Raw genomic sequence first — 15995 nt, 5'->3', positions numbered from 1 at the left:
GTGCAGTGTTCCCCAACCTTTTTATCACCGCGGACCTGTCAACGTTTGATAATTTTATCACGGCCCACTGGCGGGGGCGTTGATTGTTTATATTTTAGATAATTTTGATTTATTAATTTTAGTTTAAGTGTATTTAAACATGCGTTCAAAATAAAATACAGTCACACCGTAAAATAAATATAAAGTGATTTAACATTTTAACTTACTAGAACGTTAAATCACGAGAGAGAAGACGAAGTTCTTCATTAGTTCCAATGTAAATTTTACGCCGCACTTTCGTGTTTTATTTATGGTACTTATATTTAGGATGATTGATTTTTATTTTAATTAAAACTAAATGAAAGATAAAATAGTTGCTGTGATTTCCTTCTTTTTTACTTTTTAAAAAATTAAAGGAACTCAAATATTTTTAATTTAGGGTATAAACCTAAGAATTTAAATTCAATTTCAATGAAATGGGTGGCCCTGTACCGGTCCGCGGAACGGGGGTTGGGGAACACTTCTCTAGTGAATCGAAAAGTGGTAATATAACCCCCCCCCCCACGCACACATCTTAAAGAAACAATATGTATAAATCCGAAATTGTAGTGTGTTTGTTTTATCTCTGCTGTTAATCTGTTATCACTGTTCAGATTGACCACGGCTCTTTATACTTTGAAAAAAAAAAACATATAAATATCGATACTTAGATAATTTTTTTATTATGCAATTTATTTTATTGATTGAACGTAACATTTTTGTTTACTTTTTTTTACCTCGTTTAAAATGAGTCAGTTGCAATAGAACAATCCGTTTTTCACGTTTTTGTTCGTTTTCTCGGTATCACAAGTGTGTTTTCTGTGTCATGATTGAATTGTATTGCGTTTAACTAACAGACGAGTGTTACGCTTCGTTCGTAAATATGACCCCACGTTTTTCTTATTGTTACATCAAAATACTACCCAGAACTGACTCATGTCTTTTGACTTCTAACAGGTGGAGGCCGTGAGACACGTGATCACACTACATGTTTAGGTTATATTTAAGATCTTTATCTACTCTACAAACACAATGAAAGTGAACGATAAAGCTCCTGAAGTTAATAATATCTTTGATTTTTGAATTAAAGAAATTAGTTATGACGTTATTGTGAGCGTGATATTACGTAAGCAAATTATAAATTGCTAGTTATCGTAGTTTTATCTGTGTCAAAAAGTATTGTTATTCAGATTTACGTCAGCACTCGTGAGTTAGTAATGTGGAACAGTTTTGTTTTCATCTTAAGCATTCTTTTTTTTTAAAAATTATTCCGTTGAATTCCGTTTCAGTTTTTTGTTTCTTTTTGGATGATTCCCGTTTACAAGTTAAAGTTTTCAAGTAACTGCGCGCGTTTGCTAATTACTTTTTTAGGTAACTATTTTTTTGAACGTTGCACTTTGTGGCGTAACTACCGCTACAAATATTAAATACCAAATCACTAGTATATAAGACATGTTAACTCAATTCTATCTTGAAGTACCTTTTGATAGATGAAGGTTGACATAGTCTAAGATTAATTCCCCACAACTTCATCAACACTTGCGCATGCGCATTTACTTCGTAACTTCCGTGCGAGAGCAAACGCAAATCTGTGAAAACTCTTTAGTTAAATCTGTACATTAACGTTACTTTAATTAAAAAAAAAATAGTGCATGGAGTCCCTCCACGCGGAAGAAGTTAAACTTCGCAACCTGCGACATTTATAGTAGAAGAATTAGCAGTCGTGGAAGGATCACTAGTTGTATTCAACGACTCTTTCCTGCTCCGCTCGCTTCCGTGCTCTGTAATAACGGTAATATTGTGCATTTTTCCCTCTTGAACCAGTGGAAGTGCTTGTGGTTGCCTCATCGTCTCGCCCTGGAAAATGTATTTGTATTAATAATGTATGTGAATGCGTCATAATGTAATTTCAGAAGAGAAAACCTAACAATCAATTGATATTCACAAAAGAGACGTACCTTGACATAACCTTAAATCCGTCGCATTGTCCGTGGGATTGTTTTCACTCATTTTTTACAATTGTTATCCACTAAATTTGAAAATAAAAAATACTGCCCTATTAAATTATATGTGTATCTAATCAAACTAAAATATTTATGGAAAAACAATACTTGTATGACTTTTATTATTTTTATGCTAGTGAGAACCAAAACAATATGGAAATTAATGAAGGAAAACTGGATCCTACCACGTGATTTCCCGGCCAATAAAAATGTAGCGTTAAACGTTTAACGCAACCTTGTTGGAAAGTCGCATAAGAAGTATAACTTCAAAAAATAATAGTTTTTTTTCCGTATACACAACGCTTTCGTTATTTTAAGCTTAATATATGTCTGTTGTTATTAAAGGTATCTTGCTAAAAGATATTTGTGCTAGAGAGTTTTGTCGCAGATAGCTCGAAAAAATTCTGCCACAGGCATTATGAATACCCAATTAATGATTTTCTGCCGTCAGTAATGATACTTACAAGTGTTAAGCAAAGGGGTTATCTTGCCAAACTCTACGTTTTATTGAGCTGTAAAAAACTTAAATTACACACTACACAAATATCTACGTACTCCCAAACTCACATTATATATTGTCTGTATTTCCCCAATCGTGATGTAACTCAAAACGCGTGCGCTATAAATCGCTGCATCGTAAACCATGTTTACACAGCTTTTACGATTTTTATTCTTCGTACGTGATTTTGAAACGATGTAAATGGTAGACATAATTGAAATTATTGCTTACATTACAAGCTATTTTTCTCTTTGTTCTCGTTTCGGTAAACTTGGAGATTTCGGAAGAAAACGTTTATACAGCTTTCGATTTCGATTGTTTTGGGGATATAATCTATTATGTAATGTCATCCGAAAACTGTTTGTTTGGGTAATTGTGTGGAAAGGCTTGGATGATCACCGAAAAGTTATAGTTGTTTCCGAGAAATTGAGACGGAAAAATTATTTCGACTCTTCTTTATTTGATCAGCTGTTTTCGACGTCAGGTATTCATATTTACATTGAAATGTTGATTTAATGATGAACTCTTCTACCTGAAAGTGGTTATTGAAAATGGAATATATTAAGAGCCATCGATCGTTTGCTTAACATCCCAATTTCGTTCCAATTAAAAATAGGTGATTCAGATTCAATTGGTCAAAGTTCATTATCAAATTCAATTGGTTATTATTCAAAGATAAATTGCTGTACATTATATTAAAAGTTCTTAAAAATAGTTTTTTTTAAAAAAAATCAGTTTCATTACTTTATCAACGAATTATCCAATAGGTATACCCTTTTAAATTGTAAACATATTTAATTGTAAACATAACAAAAGTCGTATATTCAAAATTCGACTTCTCAGGAACTATTCAACCGATTTCGTTCAAATTTTGTATCCTGCCGTACAAAATTGTATCCTTTAAAATTTGCAGTTCAAAATTATTTCGACTATTAAATAAAATAATAAAAAAAACAAATAATTATTAAAAATTATTTTTGTCATGGGATTATCTTTGGATAAACAAATTTTATAATTGTTTGCAAAAAACTTCTCGACACGCTTAAAATATTCTCGAGATATGACGAAATAGACAAAAAGTGAAATTTACAAAATGTCCAACTTATGGCCGCTCTTTTAATCAAACTATTGGGATCATATTTCCCGGATTGCGGCTACTCCTCCATATTTCGAGGGTAAAAAAATCCAAATCCTTAAAAAAAAATAATTTTTTTTTGCTTCTGTTTTGTTTGTAACATTAAATATCGTTTGCACTAATTAAATAGCATATTTGAAGTCAACCCCGAACCCTTAAGATTAATTCCTAGTACATGAAAATCCGATCATGAATTAATTTTTCAGGGGGATTTGTTTTTTAATTCTCCAGCTGTACTGCATATATGATTCAATTAACTTCAATACAGCTAAAATCACTGTATATGACTATTTTAAACTTTAAAATTACTTCCGCGTGATCGGAACAAAATATCATTTACTTTTTCCAACTGGAGCATTCGATCTGAATTTTACGTAGCATACGTCTAACACGCTGCCTACGGTAAAAATACGACTCTCTAATTATTAGTCAACGATGACGTTCAAGGTCATCGATAAGAGTTTTTGTAAACATTATTTCACTTCGATTAGCTTTTTGGTCTATATTTTTATTTTAAATGATTTGTAAAATTCATCTCTAAATTAAAATTGGCCATTTTTCTTAAATGACATTATTATCAATCATTTACTCAATGTCTATGAATACCATTAGAGTGCATCTTCTAATTTGGTCTATCGTTAATTCATTCAACTAAGTACTTACACCACTTAATCCATAGAATAGAGTTAATTGACTACGATTCCTTTCTTTAGTGAATGAGTTAATCGCATGACTTCAACCTCAAATGTGACGATTAACTTCTAATCTACTGACAGTTTTTTGTAACACATCTGCATTGAATTCACTAGTGAATATAAATTCGTCAAGAGCCTGCCTATTTCAGTTGAACTAAAGTTTACTAAACTGTGGTGACATTACTGATGTAGTCTTTTATGAAGACCTCTCTAAACTGCGAAATGCATCTGCCATTACGCACACATGCGCACATTCAAATAATTCATTGTATATGATTTTGAGTCCTTTAATTATAAAATGAGTCACATTGGATTTTGAATTTTTAGTATTGAACTCTATGGTTTGGTTCTTTTTTCCAATGCAATTTATGCTATTTTAATATAAGTTTTCATCCACGAGTTCCTGGTTGGCAAAGTGCTGGACTTGCGTACGTTCGTAAGAACGGGAGTTCGAATCCAGTCGGCCGAAGACTCCCCGTGCAGTAAATGGTTACTGGTGCACGTTAAATTTGTCAGGGTCATGAAGTCCTCTATGTTCCCATAGCAAATTAAATCTCTGGGGGTACTGAATTGGAGATTGATCGTTTTCTGGTTCAGGTCAAAATTACGATCTGTGGATGAATGAATGAATGGATGTATGAATAGGTCCGCCCAATAAACGGGTGTGACGAATTGGTGTGGCAGAAGTCGAATTTTCGACCATAGATGGCGCCACTGGAAAACTACGACATCCATGAGTTGCACGACACCATGAGTTACTGTAATGACCCTTTGTTTTCTTTTCATTCAATTTACCAAATAATGCTATGATAGATCTTGGTTCAGCGACTGTTTAGAGGAAGGAAGAAAAAAAAGCAAATCAATCTTTATTTGTAATGTCAAGTCGATTTATAATCCTCTAATTTGCGGTTCTGCAATCAACGACTAACTATTTTGAAAGCTGGACTGACTTTTTGGCTCTGCTGTTGTTGCCACCCGATTCTTAAAAGGAAATAGCACCCAATTATTATGACATGATGAAAATTTTTTCTTTATTTGAGGGGTCGAGGGCAAAAGGTAATTTTCTCCCTCTCCTCCATCCCCTTTACACCCTCTTATGAAGACAGGTAATTTATTAACTACCGATCCACCTATTTCTATAATTAAGTCTTCAAAATTTTCGAGGCAAGTATATAAAAAAATATATATATACCCCTCGTAATAGTTTTGAATGCTTCATAGTTCATTCTCGTATGAAAAGAGATTTGACAACACTTGTAGATCATCTTTCAACGCGCATGTACTCTAATAACAGGTTGTTATTAAGAAGATAAAATGCTATGTGTTATGAATACTATTTAAATTTAATTATCAATAATTAAGTATTTACATACATTGTGAAGAATGGCATCGTTGAAACAGACACCCCATTATACTAAATCTTATAGTGCATAGCGTTTTTTATAAGTTCTTGAAGGTGCTTATTTTCGTTTTTTAAGTCTTTAAAGGTGCTTTTTTCATTGGGTGTTTTTTTTTAAAAAGTGCTTAATTTTCCCTTTTTTTTCTTTACCGTGTCAATTTTCGCGACGTATTAAGCAAGAGCTATGCTTTTCACATTGTTCTGTTCAACGTTTTCGAAATTCATTCAACCACAATCAATTTCAGCGTACCCTCGATCCATAACCAGGGGTCTGTCTGTGAATTTACTACCGTTTACCAATACCTTTACAAATTCAATTTTAGGAAAAACGGTAGTTTCACAAAATACTTTTTCTTAAAATTTTATTTTTGTATCCTTAAAGAAACGATAAATCTATATTTTTACCATGTTTTTGTATTGATTTTTTAATATAATTTTTAATTTTTCACAAATTATGTCGAAATTTTCACAAAATAGGTACATTTCAGAGAAACCTAGACAGACCCCCGATAACGTATGAAAGCGCCCATCATTTTACAGGTTTGATGAAGTACTTCTGCGTTCGGTGAGATTATTGCATTCTCATGTGCAACTCTGATGCATTTTGCAAGATATTCTCAATTTTAAACTTTATTTTCCACCCTCGGAAATCGAACCGAAAAATCTTGCATTTTTAAATTTATAATTTTTTTTTTATCATGATCTTTGAATGTTATTTTGTATTTTGTTGACGTATATAGTGCTTAAAAAGTTATTTTTTGTTGAAAGATTTGACTACGCATTCTAAATCTACAACGCGTGTGTTTTTCTTCTTCCACCCCCCCCTCTTGTCTACTAAAAACGTTTTTTGTACAATTATATATTGATAGGATTTGTCTTATTTGTATATTTATATATTTATAGGATTTGTCTTATTTGTATATTTATATATATATAGGATTTGTCTTATTTGTATATTTATAGGATTTGTCTTATTTGTATCTATAGGATTTGTCTTATTTGTATATTTGTAGGATTTGTCTTATTTGTATATTTGTAGGATTTGTCTTATTTGTATATTTGTAGGATTTGTCTTATTTGTATATTTGTAGGATTTGTCTTATTTGTATATTTATAGGATTTGTCTTATTTGTATATTTATAGGATTTGTCTTATTTGTATATTTATAGGATTTGTCTTATTTGTATATTTATATATTTATAGAATTTGTCTTATTTGTATATTTATATATTTATAGGATTTGTCTTATTTGTATATTTTTATATTTATTGGTTAAGTCGTTATCTTACAAATCAAGTGGCAATAAAATAATTTTACTTATATTTTTTTCTGTTTGGAAACATATGATCACACGACAAGTGATTAGTAAAGATCTGAAACGAAAATTGTATGTATAAGATAAAATAGAACAAAATATTTTTTATAGGTTTTGGGATGCTAAATTCCCATTCCTAAAACAGTTTAAAGACTACATTAAATAAAAATAAGATAGTGGTAAATTTAGGGTTTGCTGGTTTAAACCAATCTGATAAACCATGGTTTTAAACCACGGTTTAAACCAAACTAGTTTAAGGAAACCGACTGGATTTTTTAAAATTTTTTTATATTAATTTTCTTGCTTTTCAAGACAAAAAACTATCTAAAAGTTGATGGAAAACTTCGTTTGTATTAAAAGATTTTCAATAGTAAACACAGTTTTTGCAAAAATTACTATTTTCATTTACAACTAATAAAAATTTGTATTGTAATTAATATTTAATTTTGTAAGATTATTATTAATAGACTTATTACTATTATTTTCATTTATATCTGTTTTCTGTACTAAATAAAAATTATTTGAATAGCATTTTTGAAGTTTATTGATAAACGGAAATGATTGAGGAACGAAAATGATTCAGAATAATTTGCGCGAAATGATAAAAAATAATTAACTTGACAAACGCAGCTCAAAAAGAAATTGTAGTAATTCATAAATGTTAAATTATTTTCTCGATCAATAACATAATTGCTTGTTGGATTTTGAACAAAAATCTTCTAATAAATTTTATCAATACATTTTACAAATACAATCCAAACATTCTTACTTAGCATTATAAAAATAAATAATCAATTCACACTTAGACCTCAGCTGTTTGTTCAAAACATAGCTAAATTTAAGTACGAAATTTAAAAAAAACATTACTGTGAACTTTTTATTACTAAGAATTTTTCTCAATATCAACGCTTTTTTCAAGTCATTTTAAGTCAGCAATTGCTAATAATAATTAACATAATAAATAAATAAATTATAAATAAATACATGAAATAAAACTATTTTATGTGAGTAAAATAATTAAGAAAAATGTCAATTTTCACACTGTCAATACCTTAAGCTAGTTACATTTCCATCTTTCAATTATAAATTTCATAATTGTTATTAAGAATTTTTTATTTTATTAGATTGATATGACGAATAAACACTAGAAAGATAATTACTTTCTTTCCAAAAAAAAAAAAAAAAAAGAATAATCCACGTGTAGGATAGCATTTTTGCATATATAATAGTTATGCACCTGTTAGAATGACTTTTTTTTTTTACCCAATCAGCTCTCGTCTTAATTAACATTAATGGTGTTTAATTTTAGGTTATAAATCTTAGAGTGATAAGATTATCACCTAACTAGGCGTATGCTTGTAATAAATCATTTATTTGATTGCCTTCGTGCTGAGTTTCGAAAGTATAATTGTTAGGTGATATATACAAACATTTCAATTTTTTTCACGTAATGGACATTTGTTATGCTAACTAGACATTATGTTTGGCACTAAATCACTTCATTTAAATATCCATATATTGGTGAATAAAAATTGTCAGTGCGTATGGATTTACTGAAATATATTGAAAAAAAAATCTGCTTTAAAATTAAATAGTATGTGCAATGATCAATGTGTGAATTGAATGAAGAAATCAAAACTATTTTCTTTGATAATAAATATTTATATAGTGCTTCGCTTTATAAAAAAAATTCTTAAGCTGTGACGATTTTGTATAAAAATGACTTCATAAAAATCAAACGATCTATTACGGATTTTTAGCAATTTTAGCTCCGTTAACGGAAGTGGGAAAAGTACGGGAAAACTCTATTTATTGATTATTTTATTGTTTTCCGAAAAAACATTGCAAAGGTATATATTGAGATAAGTAATATTTTTTTTTAAAAAAATGATTTAGATTTAAATTTTCCTTCTTTTAGACCATACAAAATGTCTTTTTGAGAAATATTAAATCGTTACATTTTTCTAGTGAATAATTGTTTTAAATTTCTTATGAAAATGGAAAGTGCGTTAATGTAATAAAGATGACGTTCGTAATATTTTTTTTTATCTAAGAGAAAAGAAAAAAACTTATTTGAGTTATTTTTAAAATTAAAGAAAAGAATTTTCTGAGTATCTCTTTTAAACTTTTTCTGTTAACTTTTTCCTTCCTTTGTAAGTTTATTTCAGCCGTATAATTTTAATCTTTTTTTTTTCTTCTAAAGATTGCATTATTAAGATTCATATCTGGCAACATGCAGATATGTTCTTTTTTGCTACTTTTGATTGAAATATTAATCGATTTCGAATTATAAAATAGAGAAATAAAGATCTCAGTAGGAAAAATTAATTTTCTATACAGCAATAAACAAATGTATATTTAAAGGGGAAAAATTTGCTATTACTTTCGAACAGTAATATCGGAACAAAATTCGTGTTAAGTTTACAAATAAAAATGGCTCTTTCAGCACGTTAAAGACTCCGTAACTGCAAATCAGCGAGTTGCAGATCAGCCAAACATGGCATTTTTTTTCTGTAACTTTAACAGTTAATAATTTTCGAATTAACTGTCGAATCTTTTTTTTTTTTTTTAAATATCGCCTAACTCTCGGTGTTTTTTTATACGCTCTTTCGTAATCTTTAAAACTTCTAACTGTTATAGATTTTGTACAGAAAAGCAAAATATAACGTAAAGCGAAAGAAGGTAGAAAAAAAAAATCCCACAAAAGCATTTAAAATAATAACTTTCGAACAAATTGGATTGTAGAAAAAAAAAAAACTGTTTTAAGTTCATACATGTCGTTGCATTCCTCCCGCCCTGTAAAGCGGTCCGTATGTTATTTTTTCCTATAATTAAGAATTCTAAAACGAATTATTATTTAATGTTTTTATCGAAAGGAATTATTTGCGAATGAAATTTTTTATTTCATCGTAATCTCATCAGTTTTCTTCACACGTCTTCAGGTTTCTAAGTATTAGTTTTTGCTCACCAAAACAAAATGTAACGTTAAGTTTAACACCCAAAACAGCGGCGACGTCCTTTACAGTTTTTTAACATAGAAAAACGTTCCTTTTTTACTCTCCATTACTTGGGCAGACGAACAGGTTGGTGTTGTATTTGTACTCTTCTTTGTTTTTTTTATTTGCTAAATAAAAAAACTAAAGATCAATCATAATTTTTTACTCAAACATATTAAAAATATTTTTTTAAACTATATTTTTTATTATAATATCATTAAATAGTGATTGTTTAATTTTTTTCAGACATTAAAATTGCTGTATTGTACATAAACATCAAATCGAGTTCAAATAGCTGTTTTTAAAAATAGACACGCTATAATTAATTTTGAACAGATTGCTTCAACTACTCAAGTTAAATGAACCGTAAAATAACAGCGTTTTGCAATAAATTGAGTCATCAATATAAGTTTTTGTTTTTCCCATTTCATGCAAACAACTAATTTCCAATAGGCTACAGCCCATGGTGGATATTTAAGTCAAATGTTCACAGCTGAGTCTTAAAAACTAAGGGAAGAGCACAGGATAAACATCAGGAGGCCCCGCAGCCTGCTCTAGACATAGACCTCCCAAGTTGACCTTGGTCTTTTTTATTTATTTTTTATCAGGTATGCTGTTTTTGTTTTTTTACCTGGCCTGTAGTGCAGCATATTGATAGTTTCCATTAAACAGGGAATGCGTTTTGGTAGATTGCTTTCTTCGCGGTATTGATAATTTCGTCAGATGTATCATTTGGCGAAGGTATTGGATAATTGGATTGTAGTGCTCTGATTGGGATAATAATTTTTTGATTGCTTTTTAGCATCGATAAATGTAATTCGCTGATTTTATTTTGAGCTTAATGGCTGTTTGAGAGAAATTCTTCTTTGGGAGTTGAAATTAAAATATCCAAATCGAAAAATCGTGGGGACATTGTCGCAGAACGTTACCGAGTTCTTGCAGAAAGAATTTTCCTTTGGGAAGTAAAAAAATTAGCTTTTCTTTCCTGCAGAAATTTCGAAGAAAAGATTTTATCTTTTCTGCAGAATTATATTTAAAAGATGCCTTTCTCGTGCATCGGAGTGGAGAAAACTTATGATTTTTCTATTATCATTTGAGAATAATGAAAAAATAAAGTATTATGAAGTAAAAAAATTTAGTTTTCTTTTCTGTATAAATTTTCGTTCTATTTTTTCATGCAGTTATTACCGCTTTTAAAATCCGATATTTTTTAATACGATATTATTTATTACAACAACTGAATCTCGAAATGAAAACACGCATTTAGTAACCCCTTTTAAAGAGTCTAACATCGACGTCGATCTCTTTTTTTTCTCCGGTAGTTACTGCTACGGATTTCATGATTTTTTTAAATTTTTTTTAATGAGATGATGAATTACAAAATTCGAAAAAGAAACAATTAGTATGTTATCTTCCTAGAAAATGTAAGAATATTGCCCATAATATTAGAATAAAAAAAATAAAAAATTACGTATTCAGTTAAGCAAATTATTTTTTTTGATCCGATTTATTTATTTGAAGTTAACGCTTATGTTACTTTAAATTAGTAACATGTATATTTGTTATTTTTAAAAGTATCTTGCAGAAAGATATTACCACTAGAGAGGTATGTCGCAGACAGCCCGAAAATTTTTTGCCGCAGGGATCCAAAAATTATCATCCACAGTGCGAAAATTATCTGTTTGTGTTTACTTAATTTACGTTTATTTAAACTTATTAAATTATGTCAAAGTGTATCTAAATTGTTTAAAATAAAATAAGTAAAAATTAAATAAAAATTTGACATGCCGCTATTTTGTTTTATTCCAATAAATCGAAGTCAAAAGGAAAGAAAAAAAATCCCTCTGATGGTTTTAATTTTCTAATAGAATGCCTTTCAATATTTTAAACTTATAAACACTTTCTCATATTGCTTAAATTGCGTTTAATTATAATAAAGTCAGTTTTTACGGGGTGCTCATGAAAAATTTTATCAAAAAAGTTCTATTTGTTGCTAGGCGTTCTAAAAGTTCTATTTGTTGCTGCTGGTGGCAAAATATTTTTCTATTTATTATAAGCCACAGACTTGTTTGAGAAATTTTCCCTTGAAAAGTACCATTCAAAGTACTCGCAGGGAAAAGTACTCTTCAAGATCTCGTTGGTTGAACACTTCATGTATAAATGACGGGGGGGAAATGGCGAATTTCGCTGTATTTGAAAAAAAAAGACTTCGTTTTCATTATTTTAACAAAAATTTCATTACGTAAAACTGTTGCAAATTACGAGTTAAATAGTAACAATTTATGACGTAATACTTAAGGAGTTGAAAAACAAATTTTGAATATTATTAGTTGCTCAACCAATGAGATCTGGATTTTACTGAAAATTTTATACTACGCACAGTCTACTAATACAAAGAATTTAAAACATTGTGTAGTCTTGTGGTAGAAAGCAACTGCGTTATAATCTATAATTTTGCACCAAAATAAGAGAAAGTCAGTGTTTATAAGGAAGTGAAACTTAAAGCATGTGATAGAAAATTCTATTAGATTTAGAAACATGTAATGGAATCCATTACACGTTTCTAAATTCAATAGAAATTTTCTGTCGTACCTTTAACTAATTGAACGCTCATAATTATAAATAGTGTTGAAATTAGATGAAATATTTTTGTTTTATAATTATGCACAGAATACAATTAGCTTAAATTCGAAACTAATCGAATCAAGAATGCGAATTACTCACCGAAACGTTTTATCAAAGCAACGTTGTAATCTTTTTTTTGAAGATAAATATATCCTTCACTACAGTAAATTGTACCCTTCCATATCCTTATAATTCTTAATTTAGCTAAGGTAAATGATTTCATTTATTGAAAATGTTCAGTTCAAAATAGCGGTCAACTGAAGTTTCATTTTTATTTACAGGAAACATGTTATCAGCGTCTAAGAATACACAGTGACAACAATTCAAGATCATCGAAGTTTATCAGCAGGTCCAGATCGGATCGAAGTCGTCGCCATGAATTCGAAGAAAATTTCAACGTGCGGACAATTGAGCTGTGCTTTGAAATTAACCATGGCGTCCATTAGATGATTAAACTGTGATATATACTTCTTTTTAAATTGACAGCCATGAAGCTGAAATTAAGGACTTTATATTCTCCATGTGTATGGGGATATTATTGTGTTCTGTGGTTCCTGTGTTCAATTCACCTATCTGCCGGGTTTGCAGACTCAAAATTGATAACTAGAGAAGGTATGTAATTATAATTTTTGTAAACTTTCTTTTTGTTTAGTATGTGCACCTTGAAAGTCATGAGAAATCATGGAGAGTCATGGATTTCGGTATTGAACAAAATTTGTCATGAAATGTCATGCTTTTAACTATTTAAAAAAAAAAAAAAAAAATCATGGAAAGTCATGGATTTAGGTGGCCGAAAAATCTAATTTTTAAAATGGAATTCCCCCCCCCCCCAAATTTCTGAATGTCTGAATTTGTAACAAAATCTCCACTCACAATCATATTTTACTAAAATATTTTTATCATGTTCTTTAAAAATCATGCTGTTCTTTCAAAAAATGAAAGAAAGAACATCATTTCAAGTGCGAATTATCTTTTTAATTTCTGTGATTTCAGAATTTTTTTTATTTATTTCTTATTTATTTTATCAATTGAAAATTCTAGCTAAAGCAAGGCAGTCATTGGCGAATTTATTTTAAATTCCGAAATGAGAACAGAAAAATCACTAATATTTCTTTCCTGTCGGATGAACAAGAGAAGTATCTTTAGAAAATAATTCTGCAGAAAAATAATAAGAAGAAAAATGTGCTTTTTTTTTCCAACTATTTTATTGCTTTAACTCTTTCTTTTTAGTCTATTTTTTAAATTTAAAATCTATAAATATGAAGATGCATAGTATAACAGTTTCGGTTATACCTATCATTTCAATTAATGTTATTATAATGCTTTTTTAAATTCATTGTTGTGTTTTTTGTCGGGGAAAATAGAGTAACTTCATTAAGTCTTGAAAAATTCTTGGAATAGTTCATGAAAAGTGATGGATTTGAAAATCTTAAAATGTTACAGATAACCTGCATTTGATGGTTCTTTAGGTTTTAAAAAGTTTAAAAGTGTGAAATCGGCCAAATGACTTCGTTACTGAGTCCTACTTAAAACTTTAAAACTTGTAATTTATAAAACTATCATTCTTATCTGTTGCGACATTCGGACTAAATATTAAAAATAAATAAATTACAGCTTTAATTAAGATTGAGGGAATGAAAATATTTATATACCAAGCTTTTATGCATCTATTTCCTCCATTTAAATTTATTTATTTAAAAATATATTTTCTCACTTATTGCATTGCAAAAATAGCATTAGAACCTGTCCCAAAAGCGGCGCCATTCAATGATATAAAAACTTTAAATTGGTTTTAAACTTTAATGTTTATTTTTCTAGATGTTTTTTTTTCTGATTCAAATCATTTGTTAAAACGTGTAAACAGCACTAACTGTTAAATTTATATTTCTGCAGTTAATTATAAATTTTAAATGTAATTCAGTTATTTGTCGCATTTTGAAAACATTTAGGTCAACTTGCGTGCAAGTATTTCAAGACTTGTCGGTTCTGGGCTTTTCGTTGCTAACTTTAGACATTTCTTGTTGTAAAATTATGAAGAAATTTAATAATTTCTTCAGAATTCATCAAGCTAATATAAATAGTTTTTTCTTGAAAAACTACGAAAAAGTTTTTTTTCTTTAATAAGTTATGATGAAAAACTGATATTTGTATCTCGAGACTTTTTTGTTGTAAAATTATGGGGGGAAATATTGTTCATTTTCGCACTTATCCTTTTTTATTTTAAAATTTTGACCGATTTTAGATCAGTCAATTGTAAAAAGTTTAAAAAACCTGCATGATTTTTTATTTAGGGTTGCTAATTGCTAATTTGAACCATTTTCAGTATTTAAAAAAAATTTTTTTTTTAAAAATTACTTCTATTGTAAAATTATGAAAAAATGTTTTGGGAAGTTTCGTCTCTTGATATTATATCAAACTTTGGATCCATTAATATGGTTAATTGAATAAACCATGGGGGTTATTTACGTAGTGTGAGGTGGGTACATGGGTGTATAGAAGAATAAAAATCAACTTAAGTTTAAGTTAAAAACAAGCTAAAGAATTTATTTGATTATTAATTTTGCTAGTACTTAGCAGAAGGTGTGTGTATATATGTAGCATAAAAAGCTTCAACTAATCTTTTTATGTTATTCCTTGTCTGTAAATCTTTTTCTTAATTTATTATTCAAAACGAAACGCTCTTTCTCACACTTTAATATTCACATCCCGTCTTTTAATCTATTTTTATTTCAAGAATGCATTAATTAGCATTTCAAAATTTTTCCCTTTCCAAACTGAGAGAACCCCGCGACCTGTTTAATAGACCAATTACAATTACTGAGATTTCCCTTATTCCCTAAAACGAGACATTTTACGGATTTACTTTGCAAGATTTTCCCTAACTTTCATTGAGGAGCACATCCATTTTGTGTCACTTTGATGATTGTTCTCTCTCTTGTAATTATTAAATAAATATTGTACCCCTCTTTCCATGCCTGAGACCTGTTTTTAGCCTTCCACTCGGCAAAAACGTTAGATCTTGGACATATTTTCGTTAGATATATTTTCTGTCGAAAATTGGGCACACGACTAACTTTGAAACACCTGCATTAGCATAAGTTATCTGAGATTTTCATTGCTAAATCTATAGACATTTCCTATAACAAAATTCTGAAAAAAATTTCGTATTTCGTTCAAAATTATGAAATTTTTTTTGATTGTTAATTCTACATATTTCCTGTTGTAAAATTTTGAAGAAAAAAAAATTTTTTTTAAATCTTTTTTACAAATTTTTTTCGATATTTTTTCTTAGTAGCTTTAGATTTGTCTT

At 29.2% G+C, this 15995-nt stretch overlaps 1 protein-coding gene across 3 annotated transcripts in view; it reads left to right on the top strand.

Moving 5' to 3' along the window:
* Positions 1-15995, top strand: part of LOC107437956 (semaphorin-5A) — a 322074-nt gene that overhangs the window by 261830 nt on the left and 44249 nt on the right. For all 3 annotated transcript variants that reach the window (XM_071185935.2, XM_016050106.5, XM_043039560.3), the window contains one exon: positions 12967-13297. In XM_071185935.2, the coding sequence (XP_071042036.2) occupies positions 13174-13297 (124 nt within the window). In that variant the 5' untranslated portion in view covers positions 12967-13173. The remainder of the gene's footprint in view (positions 1-12966; positions 13298-15995) is intronic.

This window comes from Parasteatoda tepidariorum, chromosome 5, assembly GCF_982258835.1.
Source record: "Parasteatoda tepidariorum strain Cologne lab strain chromosome 5, Ptep-v5.0, whole genome shotgun sequence".
Taxonomy (NCBI): domain Eukaryota; kingdom Metazoa; phylum Arthropoda; class Arachnida; order Araneae; family Theridiidae; genus Parasteatoda; species Parasteatoda tepidariorum.
This window is presented reverse-complemented; position numbering and strand designations above follow the sequence as displayed.